This window comes from Tachypleus tridentatus, chromosome 1 (genome assembly GCF_004210375.1).
Source record: "Tachypleus tridentatus isolate NWPU-2018 chromosome 1, ASM421037v1, whole genome shotgun sequence".
NCBI classification, from domain to species: Eukaryota; Metazoa; Arthropoda; class Merostomata; order Xiphosura; family Limulidae; genus Tachypleus; species Tachypleus tridentatus.
The window spans coordinates 125,836,105-125,848,836 of NC_134825.1; the positions used below are offsets into that span (position 1 = coordinate 125,836,105).

The window sequence follows — 12,732 nt, forward strand, 5'->3', positions numbered from 1 at the left end:
TAAAAACCAAGACAAGTAGTAGTATAGTTTATATAAAAACCAAGACAAGTAGTAGTATAATTTATATAAAAACCAAAACAAGTAGTAGTATAGTTTATATAAAAACCAAGATTAGTAGTATAATTTATATAAAAACCAAAACAAGTAGTAGTATAGTTTATACGAAAACCAAGACAAGCAGTAGTATAATTTATATGAAAAACAAGACAAGTAGTGGTGTAGTGTATATGAAAACCAAGACAAGCAGTAGTATAATTTATATGAAAGCCAAGACAAGTAGTAGTATAGTTTATATGAAAATCAAAACAAGTAGTAGTATAGTTTATATAAAAACCAAGACAAGTAGTAGTATAGTTTATATAAAAAACAAGACAAGTAGTAGTATAATTTATATAAAAACCAAGATTAGTAGTATAATTTATATAAAAACCAAAACAAGTAGTAGTATAGTTTATACGAAAACCAAGACAAGCAGTAGTATAATTTATATGAAAGCCAAGACAAGTAGTAGTATAGTTTATATGAAAATCAAAACAAGTAGTAGTATAGTTTATATAAAAACCAAGACAAGTAGTAGTATAGTTTATATAAAAACCAAGACAAGTAGTAGTATAGTTTATATAAAAACCAAGACAAGTAGTAGTATAATTTATATAAAAACCAAAACAAGTAGTAGTATAGTATATATAAAAACCAAGACAAGTAGTAGTATAGTTTATACGAAAACCAAGACAAGTAGTAGTATAGTTTATACGAAAACCAAGACAAGTAGTAGTATAGTTTATATAAAAACCAAAACAAGTAGTAGTATAGTTTATATAAAAACCAAGACAAGTAGTAGTATAGTTTATACGAAAACCAAGACAAGCAGTAGTATAATTTATATGAAAAACAAGACAAGTAGTGGTATAGTATATATGAAAATCAAGACAAGTAGTGGTATAGTATATATGAAAATCAAGACAAGCAGTAGTATAGTTTATATGAAAACCAAGACAAGCAGTAGTATAGTTTAATGAAAACCAAAACAAGTAGTAGTATAATTTATATGAAAAACAAAACAAGTAGTAGTATAGTATATATGAAAACCAAGACAAGCAGTAGTATAGTTTATATGAAAACCAAGACAAGTAGTAGTATAGTTTATATGAAAACCAAGACAAGCAGTAGTATAGTTTATATGAAAACCAAGTCAAGCAGTAGTATAGTTTATATGAAAACCAAGACAAGCAGTAATATAGTTTATTTAAAATCCATGACAAGTTGCAGTACACCTTATTTGATAACCCTAACAAGCAGTAGTATACTTTGTTTGACAACCATGGCAAAGATTAATATAATTCTTTAAGAAAAACCAAAAAACATGATATTCATTATCAGTAAGATTATATTTAACATTCCACGTTGTTCCGAAAATGTCTTTTTGTTTATTGTTGTTGGTGGTGGTGGTATTTGCGTTCACGTCGCATGAACAAATTGCGTCTAAAGAATGCTCAAATAAAGATATTTTTATTGTACTGGATGACAGTATTCAAGAAAACTGATATGAATCTTTATTTATTATTACTGAATAGGCCACTAAATAGCAGTAATAGCGTATTGTTTACATACAGTTATCTTTCGATGGCATAAAATTACAATAGAAATACACAAATATAATATTTGCAATTAACTTTTCGGTATGGGAAATATTTTCAAGATGCATTGCAATAATTCGAAAGACATCTTTCGAAACTAAACTATCAGTTGTTTGAATTCTATTTACACAACTTACTTACAGATGGACCATTTTTATTAACGTTTTTACAGTGTTCGTTTTCATCCCAAAGCTACACAATGGGCTATCTGATCTCTGTCAACTGCAAACGTCGGTTTTTAGTGTTGTAAGTTTGTAAACTTACCACTAACTCACCAGGGAACTTCACAAAGTGAAATAAAATACGTAGTTAAAATATCCATAAGATTTTCTTCGGATAATGTTATTTACACAGATGCTTTACGTGATACTGCAAGACGAAATTATTACACCATATTGTTTAAAATATTGTGTAGATTTTCGATCTATACTTACACTTTCTTTAATAATTAGCACGTGAAAATCACGTGATGTAACCCTTATTAAAATATGACAGCTTTTTATATTGTATATTTAGTACTTATAATCTTCATGAATATTTCGTATCGGTGGTAGATCCTTCGAAATCACGTGATGGTTCGTGTTGGTGGTGGATGGGATACTTTAGAACATTATCTTGACAAGCACGACCCCTGTCGATGTAAATCAGGTAAGCTAAATATAGTAATATAGCGAGCTGATAAACTAATAAAGTGATAAGAAAATTATAAAAATTCTTAATTAATGCTAATTTTTATGAAAATATATAATAATATTTACAAATTTAAAAAAATCGTAAAAGACAACACATATCCTTTCTAAAAACAAAAATCTAAAAACATGATAATCACATATAAAGAACTAAAATTTAATTAAGCCTATGTAGTTTTCGTGAAACATTTGAAATATTACCAACTGGTAAAATAATAAACAAAGATAATTATAATACCGTAGTTTTCAGTCGGCTTTGTGATTGTTTAACTTTTGTTTCATGTAAATTTGGTTTTATGATTTGTGGAACTGTCCCTGCTTTAACAGTAATGTGAAGACCGGGGCTAGACTAAAGAGTTAATATCAAACTCCCCTTCCATTTACATACAGTGTAATGGTTCTAGCGATTTTTTAAATGTGAAAAATAAAAGGAAAAACACACATGAGTGTGTATGGTTTAGCGTGATGCTACACAGTAGGTTATCTGCGCTCTTTTTACCACTTACTCGGGGGAGTGGAACAATTGTGCACATCCTCTTGTGGTTTATTATTTTACATGAAACCAGATGTGAAGCTGTAAATGTCCTTTAAATATCAGCATTTAGTCCTGTGGTTACCAAATTTTATATCAGCACATGTGGAGACATATATACAAAGATATGATCATATAAATTATGTAGATAAATAAAGAAAAATACAGCATAAATTGTATAGCTTAAAAATAGTCTCCCGTTGGTACAGCAGTAAGTCTACGGAATTACAACGCTAAAATCAGGGTTTGCTTCTCCTCGGTGGACTCAGAAGATAGTCCGATGTAGCTTTGCTATGAGAAACCACACACACACACCTAAAAATGTTTCCTTTCACTTATTTCTGCTCTAGGTGACTTGAACTGAAAGTAAACATATCTTTTAGCCTTTTCGCTGATTTATCATTAAAATATCCAGTTCAACCATTCAGTTCTTGTTAATGAAAAATAAACTCAGTTTATTTATATATAGAATCTTCATTCGAAAGTAATATCTTATTAAGTACGAAAAATAAGATGTAGAAATAGTTAGTACAGTCTATATCATTATTGTTACAATTCATCAACCGATCCTAACAGTCAGTACAACCTGTATTATTATCATCATAACTCTACATAATTCACCAACTGATATTAACAATCAGTACAGCCTGTATTACCATTTTCATAACTCTATGTAATTTACTAACTGATCCTAACAAGCAGTATAGGCTATATAATTATTGACTGTCGTGACTGTACAAAATTCACTCAAGGAAGTGCAGCGTTTTAGAAATACTAAGAACTAATTTTAATACCAGTTTGGTATCATACCAGGGTTATTTAGGTGTTTTTTTTTTCTATTATATATGTGAGATTAAGCACAAAGTTACATAATGATCTATTTGCTATTAGGAATATTGAAGCCCGGCATTACGAGTCGAGTTAAGGCACTCGACTCGTAATCTTGGGGTCGTAGGTTCCAATCCCCCTCACACCAAGCACGCTCTCTTTTTCAGCCGTGGGGGCTGAAAATCGTGACGGACAATCCCACGATTCGTTGGTAAAAGAGTAGCCCAAGAGTTGGCGGTGGGTGGTAATGACTAGCTACCTTCCCTTTAGTCTTACACTGCTAAATTAAGGACGGCTAGCGCAGATAGCTCTCTTGTAGCTTTGCGACGAATTCAAACCAAACAAACGAATACTGAACCCCAACCTTTAGCCCTCAAGATTATCTTTAAATTAGGGACTGGGGAGAGTAGAGTGTGGTCTTTTCTTTCGAAATGATTTCGTCTGCAAATGTCAATTTCCCAAACATATGCATATATTATATAGTTTCATGAACCTGTTTTCATGTTGTCTTGTTATTTTTATTAATGTTTAACACATAACAAGATGCAATATTTTAAGTTCGCAGCGGCTTAATGTCATATAATGATTTGTTATTTGTTTCTGAGATTCGTATAGGCCTTTTAATATGCTATATTCATATTTTATTACAATGCTTCAGTGATAAATTAACTCTTGCTTCTATATGTTGTGACATCTACTCACGCATGGGTTTTCTTTGAAGATATATTTAATGTTTTTGTAGGGCACCGATTTTCGACATCAGCAAAACTGACCATGTTACCCGGAAAAGGTTCACCCAACATGCAGGTCACTTATAGCCGGTTAGTACGAGAGAAATGGAGTTCATTCTGTAACTTATAAGATAAGCTGTCGTGTTAAAACGAACAATAGTTTTGGAAGCACTGTGCTTTGATTTTTACTTAGTCCTTATTCTTTTACCTTTTGAGTTTATCATGCATTAATCAAAAGGAAAACATGTTATCTTAGGGACTAACTTACAAATAAAATATTTTTAAAGTTTTACGATAATGTTATTAACCTCCTTCAAAATTGTATTTGGAATACTATTATATTAATAGCAACTAAGTAAAAATAATTTATTTTAATCGTAAACAATTCTGAATTTCTTAGAAACTGTAACATCTGTCCTGGTTCGAAATGTTAACACTTTAGGATAGTTGTTATAGGTACTTCAGACTAGAAAAGACAGTTTTCACATGTTTATGTTAGTTCCTAATTTTTTTGAGTTGCTAAAACAAAGAATTCTCTTCATACTTTGATTCTAAATTATTTGGGCCCGGCATGGCCAAGCGTGTTAAGGCGTGCTACTCGTAATCTGAGGGTCGCGGGTTCGCGCCCGAGTCGCGCCAAACATGCTCGCCCTCCCAGCCGTAGGGGCGTTATAATGTGACGGTCAATCTCACTATTCGTTGGTAAAAGAGTAGCCCAAGAGTTGGCGGTGGGTGGTGATGACTAGCTGCCTTCCCTCTAGTCTTACACTGCTAAATTAGGGACGGCTAGCACAGATAGCCCTCGAGTAGCTTTGTGCGAAATTCCAAAACAATCTAAATTATTTTCCGTTGTCTCATGCTTGATTTGTCTGACATCCATTTATTTCTTCCTTAAATCAAAGTAAATAAGATGAAACTATACTTTTGCGGGAAAAAAGACGTAAGTTAAACCTACTGAACAATGTTAACCAAACCATTATTCGAGAGAAAGTTCCATAAAAACCAGTTTCTGTGTACAAATTAAAAACCCAAGAAATCTATCAGGTCTCAGAAACAGGTCTTTGTTATTTATTATAACCTGACTCTACGTCATAAACTTTTATATATTCTTCTACTAAATTTCTGAATTAAATCAAATATTTAACGTTGTGTTAGAAAGTAGTTATCACTGTTACTCAAATTTCATCTGAATTGCGACTAAAAAGTTTGTTCATTTGTTTTTAAAGAGATACATATATTTATCTTTAAGCTATGTCTGCACTGGTACACATAACGATTTGATGTCTTAATGACATTTACCGCTCATGATAATTCCTTACATAGATGTTCTTGATATCTGAAACTTTAGATTTAAATATTCATGTCTAAAGGAATGCAAATTATTTCCTTCCAGACCGAATGAACCAAACCTCCCCACCTTCCACATTTCGAAGCCACAAAGTCTTCCTTCTTCTCCACAGACTCGCCGCCGTGTGTTAAACTCGACCTCCCCACATCCATCCCAAAAAGACGCGGATGACTTAACCAAGGATCCTTTAAAAACCTCTCAAAATAGTGAAGAAATGTTGTCTTCGAATTTCGGAGTAGATGCCACTAAGCTAGCAGGACGTTTAAAGCCACTTCAAATGAATGGCTATGGTCATCATGTAGGTCATTCAGATTGTGCTGAGCATGGTGAGGTCGAAGGTGGAGGACGGGAAAAGAAACCAACCCCACTAAAGATAAAGAAACTTGGAGAAAATGGGGAAGAGTCTTTCATTAGAGTATCTAAATATGATAATGGTCTTGTGAATGGAGTTGAATGCACAGGAACTTTCACAGAGAGACGTATGAGTGCTCCTCAAGTTCCCAGAGATTCCAGGAGCCCCGTACCTGGATCTGGTTGCAAAGTCCCAACTTCCCGATCCGGAGGTAGGTCAAAAATTCCATACTATCCTGATCAACCCGTTGAGACCCTGAGTATAAATCAGAAATCTCAAAGCTCAGAAAATCTGTATCCTGGAAGATACAACGACAAGGTGAGAACACCTCTGATAAGTAACAGCACTCCTGTACAGGTCATTAGAAAAGGAAGAAGATCATCTGATTCTTCAAACTATCCACTTGGTATGCGTAGAAGCCGCTCTCACAGTAGCGATTCCACAGAAGATGGACTGTTGTTTTTTAACAGAGGGACTCTCGGCAGGCATTCTTACAGGGCTCCTAGAACATCTAATATCGGATCTAAAGAAGAGTCTGCTTATAAAACTTGGACATTCCGTCAGCGTTCTCCAAGGACTTCTCTCAGTTCAGATATTTTCAAACCACCATCTGCAAGATCTCAATCACCTGCAAGGTCCCCGGCTCCTAGGATGAGAAGCACTGATTCTAACAGCACTAGGTACACCCCTCCTCAGAAGAAAACTTCAGTCAAAAAACCACTTCTGTCTCCAGATAAAGTCCAGAAACTCCTGAAGGATGTGGACTTTGATAAAGACCATGATTTTTTGGCTGAAATGGAAAAATTTATTGAAAGTTATAAAGCAAAAGTGGAAAAAAAGCTAAAGGAAGGACAGTTGATGAATTTTTCTATTGACGATAACCAGAAGCGAGTACAGTCTACTGACAAGTATGGAGTTCTACCTGATGAGAGACCTCCAAGTCGAGGAGCTAATCCTCTACAACCCTCCCCTCCTAAGTCCAGGTCTCATAGCTTAGGTTCTTCAAAGATCCCAATGTCCGTTAGATACAACAAACGTGAATAGTAGTAATGTTGGAAACTACGTCTCGGTGAGGTGCTGAAACATTATCTGACCAAGAGCTTTTTGTCTTAGTAACTTTCTATAAAATAAGATTTAAAAATCTTAAATTTAGAATCATCGCTTATCTTACAGCGGTCAGTGATTGAGATTTTTGTCGCACAGATACTCTAAGATTTTTTTTTCGATACCACAAACTAAGGTCTTCCATCTGAACATAATATGAAATAATGAGTTAATGTTACTAAACGTTTTAAATTGAATAGAAAGCCAAGATTCTTTGAAAAGAATCAGAGTAGACAAAGAACAGCGGGCCTACATTACAATAGTAAACTATTGCTCAGTGATTCCGCCATAAATTTCATTTGGAAATACGATATTTAGCTTTTATAAAATCAATCACAGACAACATCATGCAACACTGGATGACGTGTTAGCCTTTTACCCAATAACGTTAAAAATCTAAATTATAATGATTTCTTACGTTCAAGGGCGATAGTGATGAAAAAATGGTTTGGAGTGTAATATGTTTCATAAATCAGTTTCCGGTTGTCCACTGCAGAGAGTGACTATATTAAGCAGAAGTGGCAAACCTTAAATCTTACTCAGACATTTTTGTGTATTAATAAATGTAGCGTCTTTTAAGTATTTGTTTGTTTGTTTTGTTTTAAGCGCAGAGTTGCACAATAGGTTGTCCGCACTGTGCCCACTTCGAGTATTGAACACTAAATTTAGCGTCATAAACCGTTACGCACTTATAAGCTTGAAACAATTTAAGGCTCGAACCGTAAATAGTCCACTGTGTAGCTTTGCACTTCAATAACAAATATATTAGCTATTTGTACACGATATTCAGTTAGACTTAACAACTGGTTGAAAATTATGTCAGTTATATATTTTTGTTATCATAAACTGTTTTAGTTTGCAAAATTTAGAACAGTGTTTAAACGCTTTACTTGTGAACTGTAATATCTTCTGAAATTTCTCGTAATTTTCTCCATCACCACCCGCATCTCTCTTTGTAGACATATATCATGAAAGGATTTATAATTAAATTCAGATATGTATACAGGGTTCACTTTATTATAACTTTTGTTACAGAACGACATAATTTCAAAATCTGTAACAGTCTGGAACTATGATCACAATGTGTGATAACGTCATGGCTGCATCGATTAGATGTTTAGGTTTGTACATATGGAGATAATGATGAATGTCTGTCCATAGGCTCAGCGTATTCTCGTCAGTTATTGTAATTTTTAAACGGATTAAACTGTTAGATAGCAATGTATATAGTAAAATGCTGTAATATTTTAGGTACATTGAATTAACAATGACTTTATTCCCCAAGGTATACAGCCTTCATATCGCATCTTATATTCATTTTTCTCAAAATAATTAATGTGAAGACACTGTGGGTAAACTGGAATTTATATTATGGTTGTTAATAGCTTATGATATCGTTGAGCAATTTTCCTGTGGATAGTGAAGTATATTTTGTTTCCTTCGATTGTATTATTGTCTACCATATATTCTCCATCAAAAGACACTTTTATAATAATCACATGATCCCGTTTATATAAAATAAAAACATTTGAATATTAGGTTTCATTAAACAGAAGTTTAAAAGACTTAACCAAAGTTTTGTTGTTATTGTAGAAGTTTTTCCTTCAGATATTTTTGTTTTTATAATTCTTACTTCTAAGATGAAGATAGATGAATTAAAAGGCGTTTAACGACATTAGTAACTGACTGTAAATATAGCAGAAATGAAAACTGTGCCTGTTTTTATCATGGCGTTATATAATGGATAAAACAACTGCCTTTATTTCTTCTTCTAAGCAATACTATATACTTCAAGGACTCTCTAAAGTTTAAAAATTTCCAACACTTTTGCTTTGTTGGTTTTATGGTTAAGTGTTTCATGTAGCAATAGAACTTGGCAAATTATTTTTCAGGTATATAATGCGCATTTTAAAACATGAATTAATGTAAGTGTTTAGAAATTTTCCATCAGATTTAAATACACTAGCACTGACATTTCATAACTTTATTTACATCTATTTGAATCCATCAAATTAGAAAAGTTTTGCATAATTATTTTATTTTTTTTCACTAAAATAGATATCGTAGATTGGCTTTTCCACAATTTTATTTTTATAATGAAAAGATCAAATCTTAAAATTGCGCCAAAAACGTTAGAATTGCATTTGAAAATTTTGATTTTTTGGACCTGACGTTTAGGATAAAATTATTTTTCCCTCCAACATTAGCCTTTATCTCTTTTGTTATAAAATGAAATCGTTTTAAATTGTATTTTGTACTTAATAATACAACTGAAGTGTATTTAAATTACACGCGACTAAATTTCGTTTTGCAATCATTCGAAAAATAAAAATAAGTATTTGCACATAATTGAGATTGATGTTTGAAGATGTCAGAAACTAATGATATTCTAACATGTTTTGTTTTTAGTACCATTTCAATATTTGGCCTTTCCTTTAAATACGGTACCGACTTTTCAACTGTTACTGTATTAAAAATGTAATACACTTTTCGAAATGTTTGCTTTAATTTCCATGACTGCTCTGTGTTCATAAGTATGTTTTTGTAAATAGGGTAGTGAATATGTGTGTATATGGTGCTAGAATTTGTTGAAGATTTCAACATAGTTATGACAAGAAAAAGGTTAATTATATATAATCTTATAATTGGTTTCTTGAAAGTCATTGACAGTTAATTATATATTTGTAACATTCCAAGAATCCGTGGGTTAGGGTAGGTTTCTTAATCTATGTTTTTGTTTTTTGTTGTGTTTTTGTGTGTAATGAGTTTCCTCGATCTTTAGTTGATTCTATGTTTTTACTTTAAACGCCTTTAATGTTTAATAAAGAAAAATGCAAGTACCAATAATTTTAATGACATTCTCTTGACTTGTTTTTCTTATTTTACATAGATATTTTATATTTTGAAAACTACAATTATTTTAAACATATAACAGACGATTTATATTTTAAAAATAGTATTAATTTTCAGTAGTATTAACAAGTTTCTAAAATCCTTGTATATTATCGTGTTGTTTTGTTTTTACGAAACGTATGGCAATATCAACTCCAAATCTGATTTGTTGAATTATTGACGTAAATAATGGTTCTTTTGATGTCACACTCTTCGTAATTATATATGAAGGTTGATTTTATAACCAGGAAAAAATACTGTAGTTCATGAGGAAGTCTATAGGTTGAATTTGAAAATGGATGATAAATCATATAAAAAGTACTGCCCGAGACTTAGTTGTAAAATCAAACTAGTTTGGGAATAACAAAAGAAGCATTACATCAAAATTCAGACTAAAATTAATCAGTTTTCTTAGAAGCGTTCTAAAAATAGATTTAATTGATTGTATTGTTGTTTTCGTGTTTACAAGTAGTGGCTAATGTATCTTGTCATAGGAATTAATACTGTTTTTTTTTTAATATATATTAATAATTTTCGACAGATTACTCTATTATACAGGATAGAGTGAAGGGAACAAATAATTATTGATATTTAGTTGAGGAAACTTTTCGTACTGAACTCTGACACCAGAAATAATAAAACAGTATTTTAAAATTATTTTAGTAGAAGGAACAATAATTTAGGAGGATTACTTAGTTGGTTTCACTTTTATTTATTTTTCAACAGGACATATGGATAAGAAAGCTTCCTGGTGGCTCAGCAGTGACACTGAGTTTAGTTTATCATGCTAAAATTCGATGTTAGATTTCCATGGCTGGTACAACATAGATATATAGTCCATGGCGCTGTTTTGCCCTTAACTCTGGCAAAGAATACTTTCCAAATTCTTCTCCTGCTTGCTAGTAAAATTCGCTATAAGATCACGAACAAGGAAAAACAGAATGTATTAAGTGTGTTCAAACTTTCAAGTTTAACACGTAAGTTATTGAGCAGAGGATTTTTTAAAGTATAGTTTGTTAACTTGTTTCAGAATATATATATATATATATATATTTGTTTTCCCATGTAAACTGACAAGTAACTCGGGGATGTATATTTTGTTGTTTGTACTGTCAAGGAAGAAAGGTTAATAAAGATTATTTTAAAATAACTTAAAGTATGTGTGCATATTATCTAAACACGTCGACATGAAAATAAACTTGTGTATTATCTTAAAACACTGATTTATTAATACATAAATAAAACAATAAATAATCCAACACAACCCTATAAGTAGTGTTACTTTTACATCTGTATTACGTTTGTCCAGAAATTAAGGTTCCTGTAATTCTGTATTTAAGACACAATACGACTAGCAACCTCAAACTGAAACACAGTTTTTTAGTTTACTTTTTACTTTTATTGGTAGTCCTGGAAACAAAGCCGGGTTAAAAATTTGTGTGGCTCGAACAAAATACTTGGGGTTATCGCTTGAATTACTCCAACCCCTCCTAAAATAAATGATTGAAAATTTTGGGTCAAATTTAATGAAACATTTATAGCATGACTCTCAACTAGTGTTTCGTTTCTTTCTATTTTTTTCTCTCTCTCTCTCTCATTGAACTGAAACAGATTCAGTTATGGCTCTTTAAAACGGAATCCTCCAAGGTTTTATAGAGGACAAATGCCTAAAGAATTTCGATAAAATGGCTCACGGAGGCCCGCTCTCGAGGTGTTTCTTCCAGGCAATTGTCTCTTTGTTCTCTTACAGACGCAGTGTCCGAACTTCTTGTCTTATAAACTAAACTTGGCTAAATTTCTTATTTTATAAACTAAACTTTTATTGCTGTAATTAGAATTTAAAATCCATTTATGTAAATGAGTTATGAACTCGTTAAATGAATTAACGAGTAGTTTAGCATATTGATTTGGTAATTTAATTCATGTCTTTTTAACGCATTCTAAACTGGCAGTAAATTTATTTATTTTGTGATTTGAACAAAAAGCTACATAATGGGCTGTATGTACTCTACCCACCAAGTGTATCGAAACTCAGTTTTTAGCGTTGTACGTTCGAAAACATGTTGTGTCCCAGTGGTCCTTGTTGTATTTTAAAGTTTTTTCTCATTATTCACATGAATAGCTCTAAGTGTTCTGAATGATTAATTAATGAAAACAGCGACACCGTTGTTTCAAATCTATTGAAAACGAGTGAAACTTCGGAGCAAAAATATCAACGAAGCTTTACTTAATTATCAGCTGCAATAACTCGCCAGTCTAAACAGTTTATGTTATTCTTGTTTATATCTTTCTTGTCTTCCATTTTAGAATGCTGAACTATTATATCTATATATAATAATTTATTATCCGGCATCTGGTGATTATCCGATTGGTAAAAATTCCGCTTACGAAGCTGTATCCCTTAAGATATTTCATAGGAAACAATTTGACATGTTGATATTCTAAAGTATAGTACTTCTGCGACATCTATAGCAACAACGGTTTTAAACAATAATAAATGTTACAAAAAACCCCCTTAAACTGAATAAAAATATTTGTAAGTACGCTATTTTAAGTTTGAATCGCCGTAAGGTAACTATCGCCTGAAGCTTGCCGGTAGGAAAGAACGTAAAAACGACC

General features: G+C 32.0%; 1 protein-coding gene across 4 annotated transcripts in view; it reads left to right on the top strand.

Moving 5' to 3' along the window:
• LOC143222804 (GAS2-like protein pickled eggs) overlaps positions 1-11,257 on the top strand; it is a 51,409-nt gene extending 40,152 nt beyond the window's left edge. Inside the window, exons 4-7 of one of the 4 annotated variants that reach the window (XM_076449868.1) lie at positions 2,192-2,285; positions 4,429-4,507; positions 5,811-7,191; positions 10,840-11,257. In XM_076449868.1, coding sequence (XP_076305983.1) covers positions 2,192-2,285; positions 4,429-4,507; positions 5,811-7,161 — 1,524 coding nt within the window. In that variant the 3' untranslated portion in view covers positions 7,162-7,191; positions 10,840-11,257. Of the gene's footprint in view, positions 1-2,191; positions 2,286-4,428; positions 4,508-5,810; positions 10,241-10,839 lie in introns of those variants that run through there. The other 3 variants (XM_076449873.1, XM_076449878.1, XM_076449861.1) reach the window with 3 other exon arrangements.
• The last annotated feature ends 1,475 nt before the right edge of the window (positions 11,258-12,732 follow it).